We start from the raw sequence: 18,823 nt of genomic DNA on the forward strand, positions 1-18,823 counted from the left end.
CCTACCTGGATTTTATCCCTGCGCTTCTGCTCCTGCGCCACTTTGTTGGCGAGGACGTGACGTCGAGCCTTCAGGCGCCTGATGTCGCTCTCGCTGTCCCCCGCCTCCTCCTCCTCGTCTTCCTCGCCGTCGGACGCGGACACAGACGACTCCGCCTCCACAATGACATCGTCCGTCTGTCGCCCAATCAAGATTTTACAAAGACTTCATTAAATGTGTCCAAGAGGAAAACATGGTAAAATTGGTTAAAAATGAGATTTTTCTACACCACAATGCTACTACTACTGAATTTTATGCCATTTTATGTATTGAATACATTGTAAGGTTTCCTGGTGAGTGTCGGAGGCAGATATTTACATATATCCGAATTTAAGTTGTACTTCTTTCATTTCTTAGTCATATTTGAAATCAGCTCGTGTTTTCCATTTATTCTCTTGATGCTCTGTCAGCAAGTATACTATGTGTGTAAACCTTGAGTTCTTTGGAATGTGTTTAGACAAGCATTTTGTTTGGTCTACAGAGATGAGAGGGGAGAGAAAGTGGTGGGATCGGGAAGACAGACCATTTTGGGAGGCGCAATAGAAGGTTCTATAGTTAGACTGGTCTCAAAATGTATATTGGAAAAGCTTAGAAAATATACATTTTAAAAATACCTATTCTGTCTCTGGTGGGGTTTTTTCAACTCAGCTTTAAGTGTCGTAAAGAGCTTGGGAGCGAATTGTGACTTGAATTCCCTGGGAGGAACAACTGGTCCAAAACGCAACAATTTGGGGGCTCGTCCGGGCGACACGCTGAGAATTGGACACCTCTTACACTCTTCTGGACAGACTCACTAGTGGCCAAACAAAAACAAGGTAAGCAGAACCTTTTTCTAAAATCTGCTTTAGGAGTCTGTCTTGAAGTATGTAAGTCAAACACTGTTTGTACCCCAGACACAGAGTGGACATTTTGATAGATTAATTGCATTTCTCCCTTGTCCGCCATTACATAAAAAGCTGTAAATAAGTGGTCATCTCGCGTCATTACCGTCGTCGAGACACAATTAAACATTAAACAATAAAAAATATAATAATTAAACATTAAAAAATAAAAAATAAATTCTGGGCTTATGTATAAATTTTGCTTGACAGTATACTGGCCTCAAATGATTGCACACTCTTGGCATTCTCTCCATGAGCTCCAAGAGGTAGTCCCTAGTTTTCACTTCACAGGTGTGCTCGAAGCTCATGGAGAGAATGCCAAGAGTGTGCAAAGCAGTAATCGGAGCAAAGAGTGGCTATTTTGAAGAAACGAGTATATAAAACGTGTTTTCAATTATTTCAAAAAAATAAGTGGGACAAAGTAACAAAAAATATTAAACAAAAAGAAAAACTAAAAAAAAATGTAATAAAAAAATATGTGGGGCTAAACAAAATAACCAAAAATATATGAATACACATTTTTTTTAAAAAATAAGAGATGTAGAAATTACTGGAAACTCAAGACAGCCATGACATGATGTTCTTTACAAGTGTATGTACACTTTTGACCACCACTGTGTATTTATGTATATATATATATATATATATATATATATATATATATATATATATATAAAAATGTATCAAAAAAATAAGTGGGACAAAGTAACAAAAAATATTAAACAAAAACAAAAAGAAAAACTAAAAAAAAAAATGTAATAAAAAAATATGTGGGGCTAAACAAAATAACCAAAAATATATGAATACACATTTTAAAAAAAATAAGAGTTGTAGAAATTACTGGAAACTCAAGACAGCCATGACATCATGTTCTTTACAAGTGTATGTACACTTTTGACCACCACTGTGTGTATATATGTATATATATATATATATATATATATATATATATATATATATATATATATATATATATATATTTATGTATAAAAATGTATCAAAAAAATAAGTGGGACAAAGTAACAAAAAAATATCAAACAAAAACAAAAAGAAAAACTAAAAAAAAAATGTAATAAAAAAATATGTGGGGCTAAACAAAATAACCAAAAATATATGAATACACATTTAAAAAAAAAAAAAGAGTTGTAGAAATTACTGGAAACTCAAGACAGCCATGACATGATGTTCTTTACAAGTGTATGTACACTTTTGACCACCACTGTGTGTATATATGTGTATATATATATATATATTTATATATAAAAATGTATCAAAAAAATAAGTGGGACAAAGTAACAGAAAAATATTAAACAAAAAGAAAAACTAAAAAAAATGTAATAAAAAAATATGTGGGGCTAAACAAAATAACCAAAAATATATGAATACACATTTTTTTTTAAATAACAGTTGTAGAAATTACTGGAAACTCAAGACAGCCATGACATGACGTTCTTTACAAGTGTATGTACACTTTTGACCACCACTATATATATATATATATATATATATATATATATATATATATATATATATATATATATATATATATATATATATATATATATATATATACAAATGTATCAAAAAATAAGTGGGACAAAGTAACAAAAAAACATTAAACAAAAACAAAAAGAAAAACAAAACAAAAAATGTACTAAAAAAATATGTGGGGCTAAACAAAATAACCAAAAATATATGAATACACATTTAAAAAAAAAAAAAAAGAGTTGTAGAAATTACTGGAAACTCAAGACAGACATGACATGATGTTCTTTACAAGTGTACGTACACTTTTGACCACCACTGTGTATATATGTATATATATATATATATTTATATATAAAAATGTATCAAAAAAATAAGTGGGACAAAGTAACAAAAAAAATAAAAAATATTAAAGAAAAACTAAAAAAAAATGTATTAAAAAAATATGTGGGGCTAAACAAAATAACCAAAAATATACGAATACACATTAAAAAAAAAAAAAAAGTTGTAGAAATTACTGAAAACTCAAGACAGCCATGACATGATGTTCTTTACAAGTGTATGTACACTTTTGACCACCACTGTGTATATATGTATATATATATATATATATATATATATATATATATATATATATTTATATATAAAAATGTATCAAAAAAATAAGTGGGACAAAGTAACAAAAAATATTAAACAAAAAGAAAAACTAAAAAAAAAAAAAAAAAAAAAAAATGTGGGGCTAAACAAAATAACCAAAAATATATGAATGCACATTTAAAAAAAAAAAAAGAGTTGTAGAAATGACTGGAAACTCAAGACAGCCATGACATGATGTTCTTTACAAGTGTATGTACACTTTTGACCACCACTGTAACTCCACATGTGTTCATTCATAGTTTTGATGTGACAATCTACAATGTAAATAGTCACGAGTAGGTGGCCTAGTGGTTAAGAGTGTCCGCCCTGAGATGGGTAGGTCGTGAGTTCAAACCCCGGCTGAGTCATACCAAAGACTATAAAAATGGGAGCCATTACCTCCCTGCTTGGCACTCAGTATCAAGGCTTGGAATTGGGGGTTGAATCACCAAAAAATTATTCCCGGGCGCGGCCACCAGTGCTGCTCATTGCTCCCCTAACCTCCCAGGGGGTAATCAAGGGTGATGGGTCAAATGCAGAGAATAATTTCGCCACACCTAGTGTGTGTGTGTGACTATCATTGCGACTTTAACTTTAACTTAAAGGGGAACATTATCACCAGACCTATGTAAGCGTCAATATATACCTTGATGTTGCAGAAAAAAGACCATATATTTTTTTAACCGATATCCGAACTCTAAATGGGTGAATTTTGGTGAATTAAACGCCTTTCTATTATTCGCTCTCGGAGCGATGACGTCACAACGTGACGTCACATCGGGAAGCAATTCGCCTTTTTCTCACTTTCGTCGGTGTGTTGTAACAACACGAACAGGGACGGATTCAAGTTGCACCAGTGGCCCAAAGATGCGAAAGTGGCAAGAAATTGGACGAAATGTGTCCAAAACACGAGGGTGTGGGGAAAGCCGACGAAATGGTCAGTGGTTTGTTCCGCACACTTTACCGACGAAAGCTATGCTACGACAGAGATGGCAAGAATGTGTGGATATCCTGCGACACTCAAAGCAGATGCTGACATCAACTCCAAAACTGGACAGATCAGCTTTCAGGAAAAGAGAGCGGATGAGGGTATGTCTACAGAATATATTAATTGATGAAAACGTTATTCATTACTCGCAGTTTTACGTAAATTATTATACATAAACTGTGTTTACCAGTAATTTAGCTTAAAAACATTTATTTTTTTCAATCATTCGAGTACATTTGGTGTCTATTTAGGTATGGTTAACCTGAGTGCTGAAATCGTGGGAAAATATATGTTCTTAGCGCGCCTGAAATGGGCTGTCTGCACTCTCAAAGTGCATGTTGTTGCCAAATGTATTTCATATGCTGTAAACCTAGTTCATAGTTGTTCGTTTCCTTTAATGCCAAACAAACACATACCAATCGTTGGTTAGAAGGCGATCGCCGAATTCGTCCTCGCTTTCTCCCGTGTCGTTTTCGCTTGCAAACGGTTCAAACCGATATGGCTCAATAGCTTCAGTTTCTTCTTCAATTTGGTTTTCGCTACCTGCCTCCACACTACAACCATCCGTTTCAATACATGCGTAATCTGTTGAATCGCTTAAGCCGCTGAAATCCGAGTCTGAATCCGAGCTAATGTCGCTATAGTTTGCTGTTCTATCCTCCATGTTTGTTTGTGTTGGCATCACTGTGTGACGTCACAGGAAAATGGACGGGTGTTTATAACGATGGTTAAAATCAGGTACTTTGAAGATTTTTTTTAGGGATATTGCGTGATGGGTAAAATTTTGAAAAAAACTTCGAAAAATAAAATAAGCCACTGGGAACTGATTTTTAATGGTTTTAACCATTCTGAAATTGTGATAATGTTCCCCTTTAAAGAAAAGGCATTGAATGAGAAGGTTTGGCCTGTACTGTGTATGTCCACATGCCAAATACATACCTGCCAACTTTTGAAATCAGAAAAACCTAGTAGCCAGGGTCCAGGGGCCTGGTGGGGGGTTCAGGGCCCGACGCAAAATGATTATTAGCATTCAGACAGGTTAAAATGTTGCTAAAACCATCACTTTTCTATCAGTCACAGTGACTTTTCAAAACAAAAATATTACAGCAAAAATCATATGGGTTGATTGACATGTTTATTCTGTAAGCTAACTTCAATAGTTTGAAATTATTTTGACAGTTAATGCCAGTTATCCTGTCAACCTTTCACAAGACTTCAATTTGTTAATTGAAAGTATAAACAGTATAAACACTTTTTACAGTAAACAAATGGTAAAACAGTACTAAACAATTCCATTAAAAAAAAAAATTGGTGTCATTATTAACTTTCTGTCCAGGCTTGTATAATCTACTGCCTTGTTCAATTGTAAAAAATATTCTGTGCCTAAAATTCACATTTCTATCACAATTATCATACTGTAAACATGGTAAGCTAACTTCATTACAATTAATAGTCCTGTCAATAGCATGGAATTACAATTCAAATGTAGTTTTTTTGTAAGCCTTTCAAAAGAATTCAAAATATGAAAAATGAATGAAAATTAATTGAAGCCATCAGACACTTGAAAAGTGGCACATCACATCTCTAATGTAATCATTTGAACTTTTCAACAGAAATAGCACTGCAAAAATATTAAGGACATACTTCTGTATTTTGGTAGTTATGCTGTCAACATTTAACAAGATTTCTTCAACTTGGACTTGAAAGCATAAATAGTATAAACACTTTTAACAGTATAACAGTACTAAACAATTCCAATAGATAACATTGGTGTCATTACCTTTTTGTGGCTAAAATCCAAAGTTTTCCACTTGTATCGCTAGCAACGGCATTAAACTTCTGTTTTTTTTGTCCCGACGTGGTCTTTTACATCGCTAATTCCTCCGTGTCCGATCGAAAAATCTTGTCTGCACAAGGTGCAATTCGCGTAGTTTTCACCCTTTTTGGAACGGATAATTATTCCCGGATAAGCTTTTGAATATTCTTCACGGAATGACTGCAGTTTTCTTTTCGGTTTAAGACTCGTTTGCGATTTTTCTCCGCCTGATTCCATGATCGTTCGCTCGTTTGGAAACAATGGGCAACAGGTGCCTCGTGCTTGGCAGCGGTGCTATAAATAGCCTCGCGCATGGCATTCGGAATGGCTCGACAGGAAGTTACAAGAAGCAGTGTCGATTGTCATTGTTGTTACGCGATTTCGTGAATAAAACTTTTTAAAAAATATATTTTTTTAATTAATGAAAAACCTTATTTTTTATCACTGCAACCGTAACCCGGAATAGGTTGATGAAAACCGTACTAATTACGGGAAAACCAGAGTAGTTGGCAGGTATGTAAATATGGGTGCATGTGTAGTTGTCGGTCACCTCCTTCTCTGACAGAGAGTCCTGCCTGGTCTTCACATCCACAGAGCTGTTGGATGGAGGAGGAGCCACGGAGATGTATTTGCCTCCTTTGAAGGCCAGCAGCGGTTCTTCCTGTCCGCACAAAGCCTCCAGGAAGTACTTGAGCACAGTCACTCTCTTGCAGTCTGCCGCCATGGCCTGAGGGGAGACGGGGTTATTGACGAGACGCCGACGCGCGGGCGAGTCCTCCTACCGCCTCGTACCGCGTCGGCGTGCCGGTCGACGTAGCACGGCTCCTGCGGCGCCGCCAGCAGGGGGACGAAGCCCGCCAGCAGCCGGTCCTCCTTCAGCTGCAGCACGCTCAGCTCCTCATCTCCCTCGCCGTCGTCCGTGTCCGCCTTGTAGAGCGGCGCCTCGCCGTGGTCCACGCGGGCCAACACGTTGCACAGGCTGGCCAAGCACTGCCACACGTCGGGGCTGCAGCTGCACCGGGCGGTCGAGGGCGGGAATCACTCACCACGGCGGGGAAAAAGGGAAAGGACGGCGAGTAGGACTTACTCCACACTGCAGGGCGGCGGGTTCCACTGGTCCGGGTGTCCCAGCATCCAGTCCGACCACACCTTGATGCTCGGCAGGAGTTCTCGGAGGTCCGCGGGGAAGTCCGAGACCTTCACCAGACCCTCCAGCTCGTTCTCCGTCTCCTCCTGCTCTTCCTCCGACATGGCTGCGGCAGCTTAACGTTCCCCCCCAAAGACACTGCAAAATCTGGCGTGTGTCGTACCAAACATCAGGTGTCATGAAAAGTGTGCGTACCTGAAGGAACGTCCCTCAGCAGCTCCGTGCAGCGTTGCACCATCAGCGCAAACATGGCCAGGCCCAGCGCCGTGCTCTGATCCTGCAGCAGCGAGCGGGTTTCTCCTTCTTCTCCTGAATGACGGCCACGTCAAGTTTAACCGTGCACCAAGAGCTGTGTGTGTGTGTGTGTGTGTGTGTGTTCTTGTATTTCTGCCCTTCTTGAGACATGAAGAAGGAAAAGTATCTTCCATATGAGGAGGTGTGAACAAGTGATGACATAAATCATGGTCCCAATAACATTGCATCTAATAGAGAGCCAAATACTAGAGTCCGTGAACATTTTTTTTTGTTGATTTAAAGTAAACATTGACAGGTGCACCCCTGCTGGTGACATCTACCAAAATGAGGGTGGTCCCAAAAAGGAGGGATTTTTTAAATGGACTGTGTCGCTTTTAAAAGTGCTCCCCGTCTGGTCAACATATGAAATAACAAGTGGGTGTAAGAAATTGAAATGCGCCCCCTTTGGCCAAAATTAATTAAAAAAAATATGTATATAGAGACATACTGTAATAACTTGAAGTAAATAACGAAGATTAAAAACCAATTACACACAAAAAATACAAATAAATTAACTAAATGCAGTCTTTTTCTCACAAGGTGTCAACTTTTTTCTTATAAAATTGGGAACAATTTCTCATATTCTTTCTGTTTCTGAAATACTGCAATATTTTCTCGTAAAGTTATTACTTTTTTTATGTAAAAGTATTACTTTTTAATGCAAAATGGTGACATTTGTCATATAAAATTCTGACTGTTATCACAATATTGCCATTTTTTGTTGTTGTTCTTGTAAAATAGTGACTTTTTTGAGTAAAATTATGACTTTTGTCATAATTTTGCCAAGTAAAATTCAGATTATTATTATAATATTGCCAAAATTTTAAAGTTTTCTTATAAAATTGTGACTTTTGTCGAGTAAAACTACGACTCTTTTTATAAAATTGCCAAAATGTTAAGCTTTTCTTGTAAAATTGCAACTGTTATTGAGTCAAATTCCAAATTTTATCATAATATTGCACAAATGTTCAGTTTTTCTTGTAAAATTTTGACTTGCGTTGAGTAAAATGACGACTTTTATTAGGCATTTTTCGGGGGTCTCAACAAGGTACAAATACAAGAAAGTGTGTGTGCGCTTGTATTTCTGCCCTACTTGAGACATGAAGAAGGAAAAGTATCTTCCATATGAGGAGGTGTGAACAAGTGATGACATAAATCATGGTCCCAATAACATTGCATCTAATAGAGAATGTCTCATTTGCACCCCTGCTGGTGACATCTATCAACATGAGGGTGGTCCCAAAAAGGAGGGATTTTTCAAATTGACTGTGTGTCGCTTTTAAAAGTGCTCCCACTCTGGTCAACATATGAAATAACAAGTGGGTGTAAGAAATTGAAATGCGCCCCCTTTGGCCAAAATTAATTTAAAAAAAATATGTATATAGAGACATACTGTAATAACTTGAAGTAAATAATGAAGATTAAAAACCAATTACACACAAAAAATACAAATAAATTAACTAAAAGCAGTCTTTTTCTCACAATGTGTCGACTTTTTTCTTATAAAATTGGGAACAATTCCTCATATTCTTTCTGTTTCTGTAATATTGCAATATTTTCTCGTAAAGTTATTCCTTTTTTTAATGTAAAAGTATTACTTTTTAATTTAAAATGGTGACATTTGTCATATGAAATTCTGACTGTTATCACAATATTGCCAATTTTTGTTGTTGTTCTTGTAAAATAGTGACTTTTTTGAGTAAAAGTATGACTTTTGTCATAATTTTGCCAAGTAAATTTCAGATTATTATTATATTGCCAAAATGTTTAAGTTTTCTTATAAAATTGTGGCTTTTGTCGAGAAAAATTATTAATTTTTCATGCAAAATGGTGACATTTGTCATATAAAATTCTGACTTATCACAATATTGTCAATTTTTGTTGCTATTCTTGTAAAATAGTGAATTTTTTGAGTAAAATAATGACTTTTGTCATCATTTTGCCAAGTAAAATTCAGATTATTATTATAATATTGCCAACATTTTAAAGTTTTCTTATAAAAATGTGACTTTTGTCGAGTAAAATTACGACTCTTCATAAAATTGCCAAAATGTTAAGCTTTTCTTGTAAAACTGCAACTGTTATTGAGTCAAATTCCAACTTTTATCATAATATTGCACAAATGTTCAGTTTTCTTGTAAAATTTTGACTTATGTTGAGTAAAATTACGACTTTTATTAGGCATTTTTCGGAGGTCTCAAGAAGGTAACAAATACAAGAAAGTGTGTGTGTGTGTGTGTGTGTGTTTGTATTTCTGCCCTTCTTGAGACATGAAGAAGGAAAAGTATCTTCCATATGAGAAGGTGTGAACAAGTGATGACATAAATCATGGTCCCAATAACATTGCATCTAATAGAGAGCCAAATACTAGAGTCCGTGAACATTGCTCCAGTCAGGATTTTTTTTGTTGATTTAATGTGCATACAAAAGTAAACATTGACAGGTGCACCCCTGCTGGTGACATCTATCAAAATGAGGGTGGTCCCAAAAAGGAGGGATTTTTCAAATGGACTGTGGGTCGCTTTCAAAAGTGCTCCCCCTCTGGTCAACTTATGAAATAACAAGTGTGTGTAACAAATTAAAATGCGCCCCCTGTGGCCAAAATTAATTTAAAAAAATATGTATATAGAGACATACTGTAATAACTTGAAATAAATAATGAAGATTAAAAACCAATTGCAAACAAAAAATATTAAAAAATTAACTAAAAGCAGTCTTTTCTCACAAGGTGTCAACTTTTTTCTTATAAAATTGGGAACGATTCCTCATATTCTTTCGGTTTCTGAAATACTGCAATATTTTCTCGTAAAGTTATTACTGTTTTTATGTAAAAGTATTACTTTTTAATGCAAAATGGTGACATTTGTCATATAAAATTCTGACTGTTATCACAATATTGCCAATTCTTGTTGTTGTTCTTGTAAAATAGTGACTTTTTTGAGTAAAAGTATGACTTTTGTCATAATTTTGCCAAGTAAAATTCAGATTATTATTATATTGCCAAAATTTTTAAGTTTTCTTATAAAATTGTGGCTTTTGTCGAGAAAAATTATTACTTTTTCATGCAAAATGGTGACATTTGTCATATAAAATTCTGACTTATCACAATATTGCCAATTTTTGTTGCTGTTCTTGTAAAATAGTGACTTTTTTGGAGTAAAATTATGACTTTTGTCATAATGTTGCTGAGTAAAATTCTGATTATTATTATTATAATATTGCCAACATTTTAAAGTTTTCTTATAAAATTGTGACTTTTGTCGAGTAAAATTACGACTCTTCATAAAATTGCCAAAATGTTAAGCTTTTCTTGTAAAACTGCGACTGTTATTGAGTCAAATTCCAACTTTTATCATAATATTGCACAAATGTTCAGTTTTTCTTGTGACATTTTGACTTGCGTTGAGTAAAATGACGACTTTTATTGGGCATTTTTCGGAGGGTCTCAAGAAGGTAACAAATACAAGAAAGTGTGTGTGTTACCTCGACTGAGCGTGTTGTGGATGATGAACATGTTGATGGTGACGATCTGCAGCATGTGTGTGCTGCCCAGCAGCGAGGGGCCGTGCTGGAGCAGCGCCCGGAACTCCTGCAGAACCCGCCTGGCCACCCTGGGGAAGGACTCCATGCTGTGCAGGGAGGACGTGTGCGATGTTAACATTCAAACTGAATCGAGTGTCAAAAGCAGGGGCGGCCATTACGACGATGGCAAGGGTGTGTCAGTCGACCGCCAGGCAGGCATTAAAAAAATATACCTAAAAATGACCGACGTCACTTTGGTCACTTGATTGACATTGTGAGATGACGCTGGCTGCTGCCAGATCATTATTAAGAAAAAACGACCGACAGGAAGGCGAAAAACACTTTTTATTTCAACCTGCCGTGAAATTTCTAAAGACCGACTGTCTCCACAATAAAAGCCCTGCTTCATCCTGCCTGCGCTAGCAAAATAAGAGTCTCAAAAAGCTGGCGTGCACAAGCTAGCAAGCTACGGAGTTTTCTGCCAATTCATTTCTTGTAAAGTGTATAAAAAGTTGTCACGTTGTTTAAATGGTAAATATAAAGAAAATACAACAAATCCTTTTCAACTTATATTAAACTGAATAGACTGCAAAGACAAGATATTTAACATTCGAACTGGTAAACTTTGCTATTTTTTGCAAATATTAGCTCATTCGGAATTTAATGCCTGCGACATGTTTAAAAAAAACTGGCACAAGTGGCAAAAAAGACTGAGAAAGTCGAGGAATGCTCATCAAAGACTTATTGGGAACATCCCACAGGTAAACAGGGGGGTGCCGTGATTGGGTATAAAAGCAGCTTCCGTGAAATGCTCAGTCGTTCACAAACAACCACTTTGTCAACAAATGCCTGAGCAAATTGTTTAAGAACAACATTTCTCAACCAGCTATTGCAAGGAATTTAGGGATTTCACCATCAACGCTCCGTAATATCGTCAAAAGGTTGAGAAAATCTGGAGAAATCCCTGCACGTGAGCCATGATATTACACACCTTGGATCCCTCAGGCGGTCCTGCATCAAAAAAGCCACACCGGTGTGTAAAGGATATCACCACATGGGCTCAGGAACACTTCAGAAAACCACTGTCAGTAACTACAGTTGGTCGCTACATTTGCAAGTGCAAGTTAAAACTCTACCATGCAAAGCCAAAGCCATTTATCAACAACACCCAGAAACGCTTCGCTGGGCCCGAGATCATCTAAGATGGACTGATGCAAAGTGGAAAAGTGTTCTGTGGTCTGACGAGTCCACATTTCAAATTGTTTTTGGAAAGTGTGGACCAAAGAGGAAATGAACCATCCGGATTGTTCTAACTCAAAAATGTTTCACAAACTCAAAAATGTTTCACGAACTAAAAACATTTTTTTTACAAACTCAAAAAAAATGTTTCACAAACTAATATAAAACGTAATATCGTCAAAAGGTTCAGAGAATCTGGAGAAATCCCTGCCATGATATTACACACCTTGGATCCCTCGGGCGGTCCTGCATCAAAAAAGCCACACCGGTGTGTAAAGGATATCACCACATGGGCTCAGAAAGAATTCAGAAAACCACTGTCAGTCACTACAGTCGGTCGCTACATCTGTAAGTGCAAGTTAAAACTCTACAATGCAATTTATCAACAACACCCAGAAACGCCGCCGGCGGCTTCGCTGGGCCCGAGCTCATCTAAGATGGACTGATGCAAAGTGGAATAGTGTTCTGTCAAGTCCACATTTCACATTTTTGAATATAAGTTCAAAAGGATTTGCAAATCATTGTATTTATTTACAATTTACACAACGTGACAACTTCTTGTCCTCATGAAAGAAAGGAATGTAGATGTATTATCATTAAACACCTTTAACTTGTTAACCTCTCTTTCATAAATGAATTAATATAAACGATATATATGAATGAGGTAGACCCTCTCCCCATTTGGTCAATTGAGAAGTAGCTGGCCTGCAGAAAAGGTGTGGTCTAAAGTGTCTCCTGGACTCACCCCACTTTGGTGAAGAGCTTTCCGTGTGCGTGCAGGAAACTGAGGATGAATCTCTTGTTGAGCTGGAGAGAAAGACAAGAACATATATTAGTTGGGGTAGAGCACGGGTCTCAAACCCAAGTGTTTTAAGTTGCTACCCAGCTGTGATATACACTATACTGACAAAAGTTATAGCTATTAGGCTGTTCTAGTTTTTATTTTTATTATCTTTTTTTTTTTTTTTTAATACACTGTAGCACTTTGAGGTTGTTGGATGCTTTGGGCAGGGCTGTGGGAACACAGACTGTGGCGATTTTCTGAACTGAATCACAATATGGATCACATCATGGAGAAGCTTGCTGAAAAGGAAAATTGAATTGAATTTGAGAGCAGCCAGCATGGACGAATAGAACAGACGAGTCATTGTATTGTCTGCTCGCGGAAAACAAACATCCTAATTAGGGCTGCAACTAACAATTAATTTGATAATAGATTAATCTGTCGATTATTACTTCGATTAATAATCGGATAAAAGAGACAAACTACATTTCTATCCTTTCCAGTATTTTATTGAAAAAAAAACAGCATACTGGCACCATACTTATTTTGATTATTGTTTCTCAGCTGTTTGTACATGTTGCATCTTATAAATAAAGGTTTATAAAAAATAATAATAATAATAATAAATAAATAAAATAAATAGCCTCTGCGCATGCGCATAACATAGATCCAACGAATCAATGACTAAATTAATCGCCAACTATTTTTATAATCGATTTAGGTCCGGTGGCCGTGGATGGGGTGCTGGCTGTCCGGAGTCGGGACCCGGGGTGGACCGCTCGCCTGTATATCGGTTGGGAACATCTCTGCGCTGCTGACCCGTCTCCGCTCGGGATGGTTTCCTGCTGCCCCCACTGTGGACTGGACTCTTACTGTTATGCTGGATCCACTATGGACTGTACTCTCACAATATTATGTTAGACCCACTCGACATCCATTGCTTTCGGTCTCCCCTAGAGGGGGGGGGTTACCCACATATGCGGTCCTCTCCAAGGTTTCTCATAGTCATTCACATCGACGTCCCACTGGGGTGAGTTTTTCCTTGCCCTTATGTGGGCTCTGTACCGAGGATGTCGTTGTGGCTTGTGCAGCCCTTTGAGACACTTGTGATTTAGGGCTATATAAATAAACATTGATTGATTGATTGATTGATTGATTGATTAGTTGTTGCAGCTCTAATCCTAATCTACGATTTGACTCCCTCGAATGGCCTTGACGCTGTGAAAACAGGACCAGGCTGTTCTGAAAAACACCCCCGAGGACACCTCAATGATGGACGCTTTTGACCGCCCTCCCTCAACGACACCTGGAGTCGAACTTTTGCAGATCGGCCTCACTCTATGAAAACATTACATCATCACACCCAAGACAATTGGGCACACACGCACATACACCCCCCCCCGCCCCCCCCACTCCCCCACCCTCACCACCGCTTGTTTCCCCTCGGGGTGATGGTCGGCTGGCAGCGCTTCATAGCAGCAGTCGACCTCCAGGGTCCCAACTCCCCGCCCCTCTGTTGCGAGTTTGTCGTGACTAAATTTAAGGTGTTTAGGTGTGTTTTTTTCCCCACTCCAGACTAGGCCCCCTTAGGAGCCCAGTCTAGATTGTATTTTTTCTACTCATCTTTTTCCTCAGCGTTTTACCTTTTTCCCACCTTTTACGGGGCGCCTTGTGGCGACCCATCAGTGTTTCTGTTCTGTAACCCTGTACACCAGGGGTGCTCATTACGTCGATTGCGAGCTACCAGTCGATCTCTGAGGGTGTGTCAGTCGATCACCAGCCAGGCATTAAAAAAATAGTCCTAAAAATGAGCGATCATAAATCTTCACTATGACGTCACTTTCGTCACTTGATTGACATTCATGGCACCCGAGGGTCTTCTGAGATGACGCTGGCTGCTGTCAGCTCATTAAAATTACCGACTGGAAGGCGAGAAACACTTTATTTCAACAGACTCTGGCGCCGTACCTGTCGTCAAAACTCCAAAGACCGACTGCACAGTTGCGCTAACAAAACAAGAGTCTCAGAAAGCTGGCGTGCACAAGCTAGCAAGCTACGGAGTTTGCCGACAATGTATTTCTTGTAAAGTGTATACAAAGGAGTACGGAAGCTGAACAAATAAGATGCCAAAAACCAACCACTTTCATGTGGTATTGGACAGAAAGGAGGACTTTTTTCTCCTCCATTCGAAAATGCGGACCTTATCAGCACCACTGTCTGATTCCAATCAATGCAAGTCATCAGAATCAGGTAATACACCAACTTATATTCTTGTCTTCATGAAAGAAAGGAATCTATATGTGTTAAACATGCTTGTATTATCTTTAAACACCTTTAACTTATTAACAATATTAACTATATGTGTTAAACATGCTTGTATTATCTTTAAACACCTTTAACTTATTAACAATATGTGTTAAACATGCTTGTATTATCTTTAAACACCTTTAACTTATTAACAATATTAACTATATGTGTTAAACATGCTTGTATTATCTTTAAACACCTTTAACTTATTAACAATATTAACTATGTGTTAAACATGCTTGTATTATCTTTAAACACCTTTAACTTATTAACAATATTAACTATATGTGTTAAACATGCTTGTATTATCTTTAAACACCTTTAACTTATTAACAATATTAACTATATGTGTTAAACATGCTTGTATTATCTTTAAACACCTTTAACTTATTAACAATATTAACTATATGTGTTAAACATGCTTGTATTATCTTTAAACACCTTTAACTTATTAACAATATTAACTATGTGTTAAACATGCTTGTATTATCTTTAAACACCTTTAACTTATTAACAATATTAACTATATGTGTTAAACATGCTTGTATTATCTTTAAACACCTTTAACTTATTAACAATATTAACTATATGTCTTAAACATGCTTGTATTATCTTTAAACACCTTTAACTTATTAACAATATTAACTATATGTGTTAAACATGCTTGTATTATCTTTAAACACCTTTAACTTATTAACAATATTAACTATATGTGTTAAACATGCTTGTATTATCTTTAAACACCTTTAACTTATTAATAATATTAACTATATGTATTAAACATGCTTGTATTATCATTAAACACCTTTAACTTGTTAACAATATTAACTATATGTATTAAACATGCTTGTATTATCATTAAACACCTTTAACTTGTTAACAATATTAACTATATGTATTAAACATGCTTGCATTATCTTTAAACACCTTTAACTTATTAACAATATTAACTACCGGTATATGTATTAAACATACTTGTATTATCATTAAACACCTTTAATTCATTAACAATATTAACTATATGTATTAAACATTCTTGTATTATCATTAAACACCTTTAATTTATTAACAATATTAACTATATGTGTTAAACATGCTTGCATTATCATTAAACACCTTTAACTTATTAACAAAAACATATGTTTCATAAATAAGTAAATATAAATGATATATATGAATGAGGTAGATCCCCACGACTTGATCAATTGAAAAGTAGCTCGCCTGCAGAAAAGGTGTGAGCACCCCTGCTGTACACTGTTTGTTTGTCTAATCTTGAACGGGTTTGTGCTGAAAACAAAGTTTCGTTGTACTTGTTGCAATGACAATAAAGATCTATCTTATCTGATCTGATCTAGATTGAAAAGAGAGATGGATCTTACGTCACTGGCGCTGAGGCTGCTGAGCTCGCCATCTTGCTCCGAATCCCGGCTGGACTCACTTCCTGCTCTCTGGGACGACGCCCTCGCCACGTGTCCGCTCGGGCGAACCCACATCTCCGACCGCGCGCCCTCCTCTCCTCTCGCTCTCCCCCTGACGGCGGGACCCCTGGAGCCTCCCTCTTGCTCCTCCTGCCTCCGGCGGCGCTCCAGCTGCTCCGTCTTGCGCTTGGCTTCTTCGAACAGGCTCATGAGGCTTTCCTTGGCCGTCAGGATGGGGTTGGACGCCGCCAGGCTGCGCATGTAGTAGTACACCGCGTCCAACTTGCGCTTCTGTCAAAACACGGGAAACGCGGGTTTAAGCGTGTCGCCGTCTTCAAGGCGGCGAGGTCACTCACGGTGTAAACCGCCAGCAGGGCCAGCTGGTTGTACGGTCGGCCGTTTTTTGGGGCGATCTGCTGGGCTTTCAGGTACCAGCTGAGGGAAAAAAAACATAATTTTAAATGTCCAGCTTTTCCACAAAAACTTAATCGCTCCTCCACAGTCACATGAAAATAAAAAAAATAAAAAATACATTTACAATAATAAATATAAATAAATAACATTTATATTCTTTGAGCCTATGTTTACTTTCTTCAAAGTGTGGCCGCAAGGTGGTTGGTGCTTGTCGTGGCGGTAATCCTAGAACCCGTTGGTGGACACCGGCGGTGAGGGATGCAGTCAAGCTGAAGAAGGAGTCCTATCGGGTTCTTTTGGCTCATAGGACTCCGGAGGCAGCGGACAGGTACCGACAGGCCAAGCGGTGTGCGGCTTCAGCGGTTGCGGAGGCAAAAACTCGGACATGGGAGGAGTTCGGGGAAGCCATGGAAAACGACTTCCGCACCATCCGCCGCCTCAGGAAGGGGAAGCAGTGCACTGTCAACACCGTGTATGGTGCGGATGGTGTTCTGCTGACCTCGACTGCGGATGTTGTGGATCGGTGGAGAGAATACTTCGAAGACCTCCTCAATCCCACCAACACGTCTTCCTATGAGGAAGCAGTGCCTGGGGAATCTGTGATGGGCTCTTCTATTTCTGGGGCTGAGGTTGCCGAGGTAGTTAAAAAGCTCCTCAGTGGCAAGGCCCCGGGGGTGGATGACATCCGCCCGGAGTTCCTTAAGGCTCTGGATGCTGTCTTGGTTGACAAGACTCTGCAACATCACGTGGACATCGGGGGTGGTACCTCTGGATTGGCAGACCGGGGTGGTGGTTCCTCTCTTTAAGAAGGGGAACCGGAGAGTGTGTTCTAACTATCGTGGGATCACACTCAGCCTTCCCGGTAAGGTCTATTCAGGTGTACTGGAGAGGAGGCTACGCCGGATAGTCGAACCTCGGATTCAGGAGGAACAGTGTGGTTTTCGTCCTGGTCGTGGAACTGTGGACCAGCTCTATACTCTCGGCAGGGTCCTTGAGGGTGCATGGGAGTTTGCCCAACCAGTCTACATGTGCTTTGTGGACTTGGAGAAGGTATTCGACCGTGTCCCTCAGGAAGTCCTGAGGGGAGTGCTCAGAGAGTATGGGGTATCGGACTGTCTGATTTTGGCGGTCCGCTCCCTGTATGATCAGTGTCAGAGCTTGGTCCGCATTGCCGGCAGTAAGTCGGACACGTTTCCAGTGAGGGTTGGACTCCGCCAAGGCTGCCCTTTGTCACCCATTCTGTTCATAACTTTTATGGACAGAATTTCTAGGCGCAGTCAAGGCGTTGAGGGGATCTGGTTTGGTGGCTGCAGGATTAGGTCTTTGCTTTTTGCAGATGATGTGGTCCTGATGGCTTCATCTGGCCAGGATCTTCAGCTCTCGCTGGATTGGTTCGCAGCTGAGTGTGAAGCGACTGGGATGAGAATCAGCACCTCCAAGTCCGAGTCCATGGTTCTCGCCCGGAAAAGGGTGGAGTGCCATCTCCGGGTTGGGGAGGAGATCTTGCCCCAAGTGGAGGAGTTCAAGTACCTCGGAGTCTTGCTCACGAGTGAGGGAAGAGTGGATCGTGAGATCGACAGGCGGATCGGTGCGGCGTCTTCAGTAATGCGGACGCTGTATCGATCCGTTGTGGTGAAGAAGGAGCTGAGCCGGAAGGCAAAGCTCTCAATTTACCGGTTGGTCTACGTTCCCATCCTCACCTATGGTCATGAGCTTTGGGTTATGACCGAAAGGACAAGATCACGGGTATAAGCGGCCGAAATGAGTTTCCTCCGCCGGGTGGCAGGGCTCTCCCTTAGAGATAGGGTGAGAAGCTCTGTCATCCGGGGGGAGCTCAAAGTAAAGCCGCTGCT

General features: G+C 38.8%; 1 protein-coding gene across 1 annotated transcript in view; it reads right to left on the reverse strand.

Moving 5' to 3' along the window:
* The window catches only part of smg6 (SMG6 nonsense mediated mRNA decay factor), a 58,821-nt gene that overhangs the window by 14,772 nt on the left and 25,226 nt on the right, over positions 1-18,823 (reverse strand). Inside the window, exons 6-14 of the mRNA XM_061931548.2 lie at positions 16,913-16,991; positions 16,518-16,847; positions 12,793-12,854; positions 10,770-10,915; positions 7,188-7,301; positions 6,933-7,107; positions 6,638-6,857; positions 6,396-6,572; positions 6-176 (exon numbers count right to left, since the gene is read on the reverse strand). Of these exons, the coding sequence (XP_061787532.2) occupies positions 6-176; positions 6,396-6,572; positions 6,638-6,857; positions 6,933-7,107; positions 7,188-7,301; positions 10,770-10,915; positions 12,793-12,854; positions 16,518-16,847; positions 16,913-16,991 (1,474 nt within the window). The remainder of the gene's footprint in view (positions 1-5; positions 177-6,395; positions 6,573-6,637; positions 6,858-6,932; positions 7,108-7,187; positions 7,302-10,769; positions 10,916-12,792; positions 12,855-16,517; positions 16,848-16,912; positions 16,992-18,823) is intronic.

This window comes from Nerophis lumbriciformis, linkage group LG37 (assembly GCF_033978685.3).
Source record: "Nerophis lumbriciformis linkage group LG37, RoL_Nlum_v2.1, whole genome shotgun sequence".
NCBI lineage: Eukaryota > Metazoa > Chordata > Actinopteri > Syngnathiformes > Syngnathidae > Nerophis > Nerophis lumbriciformis.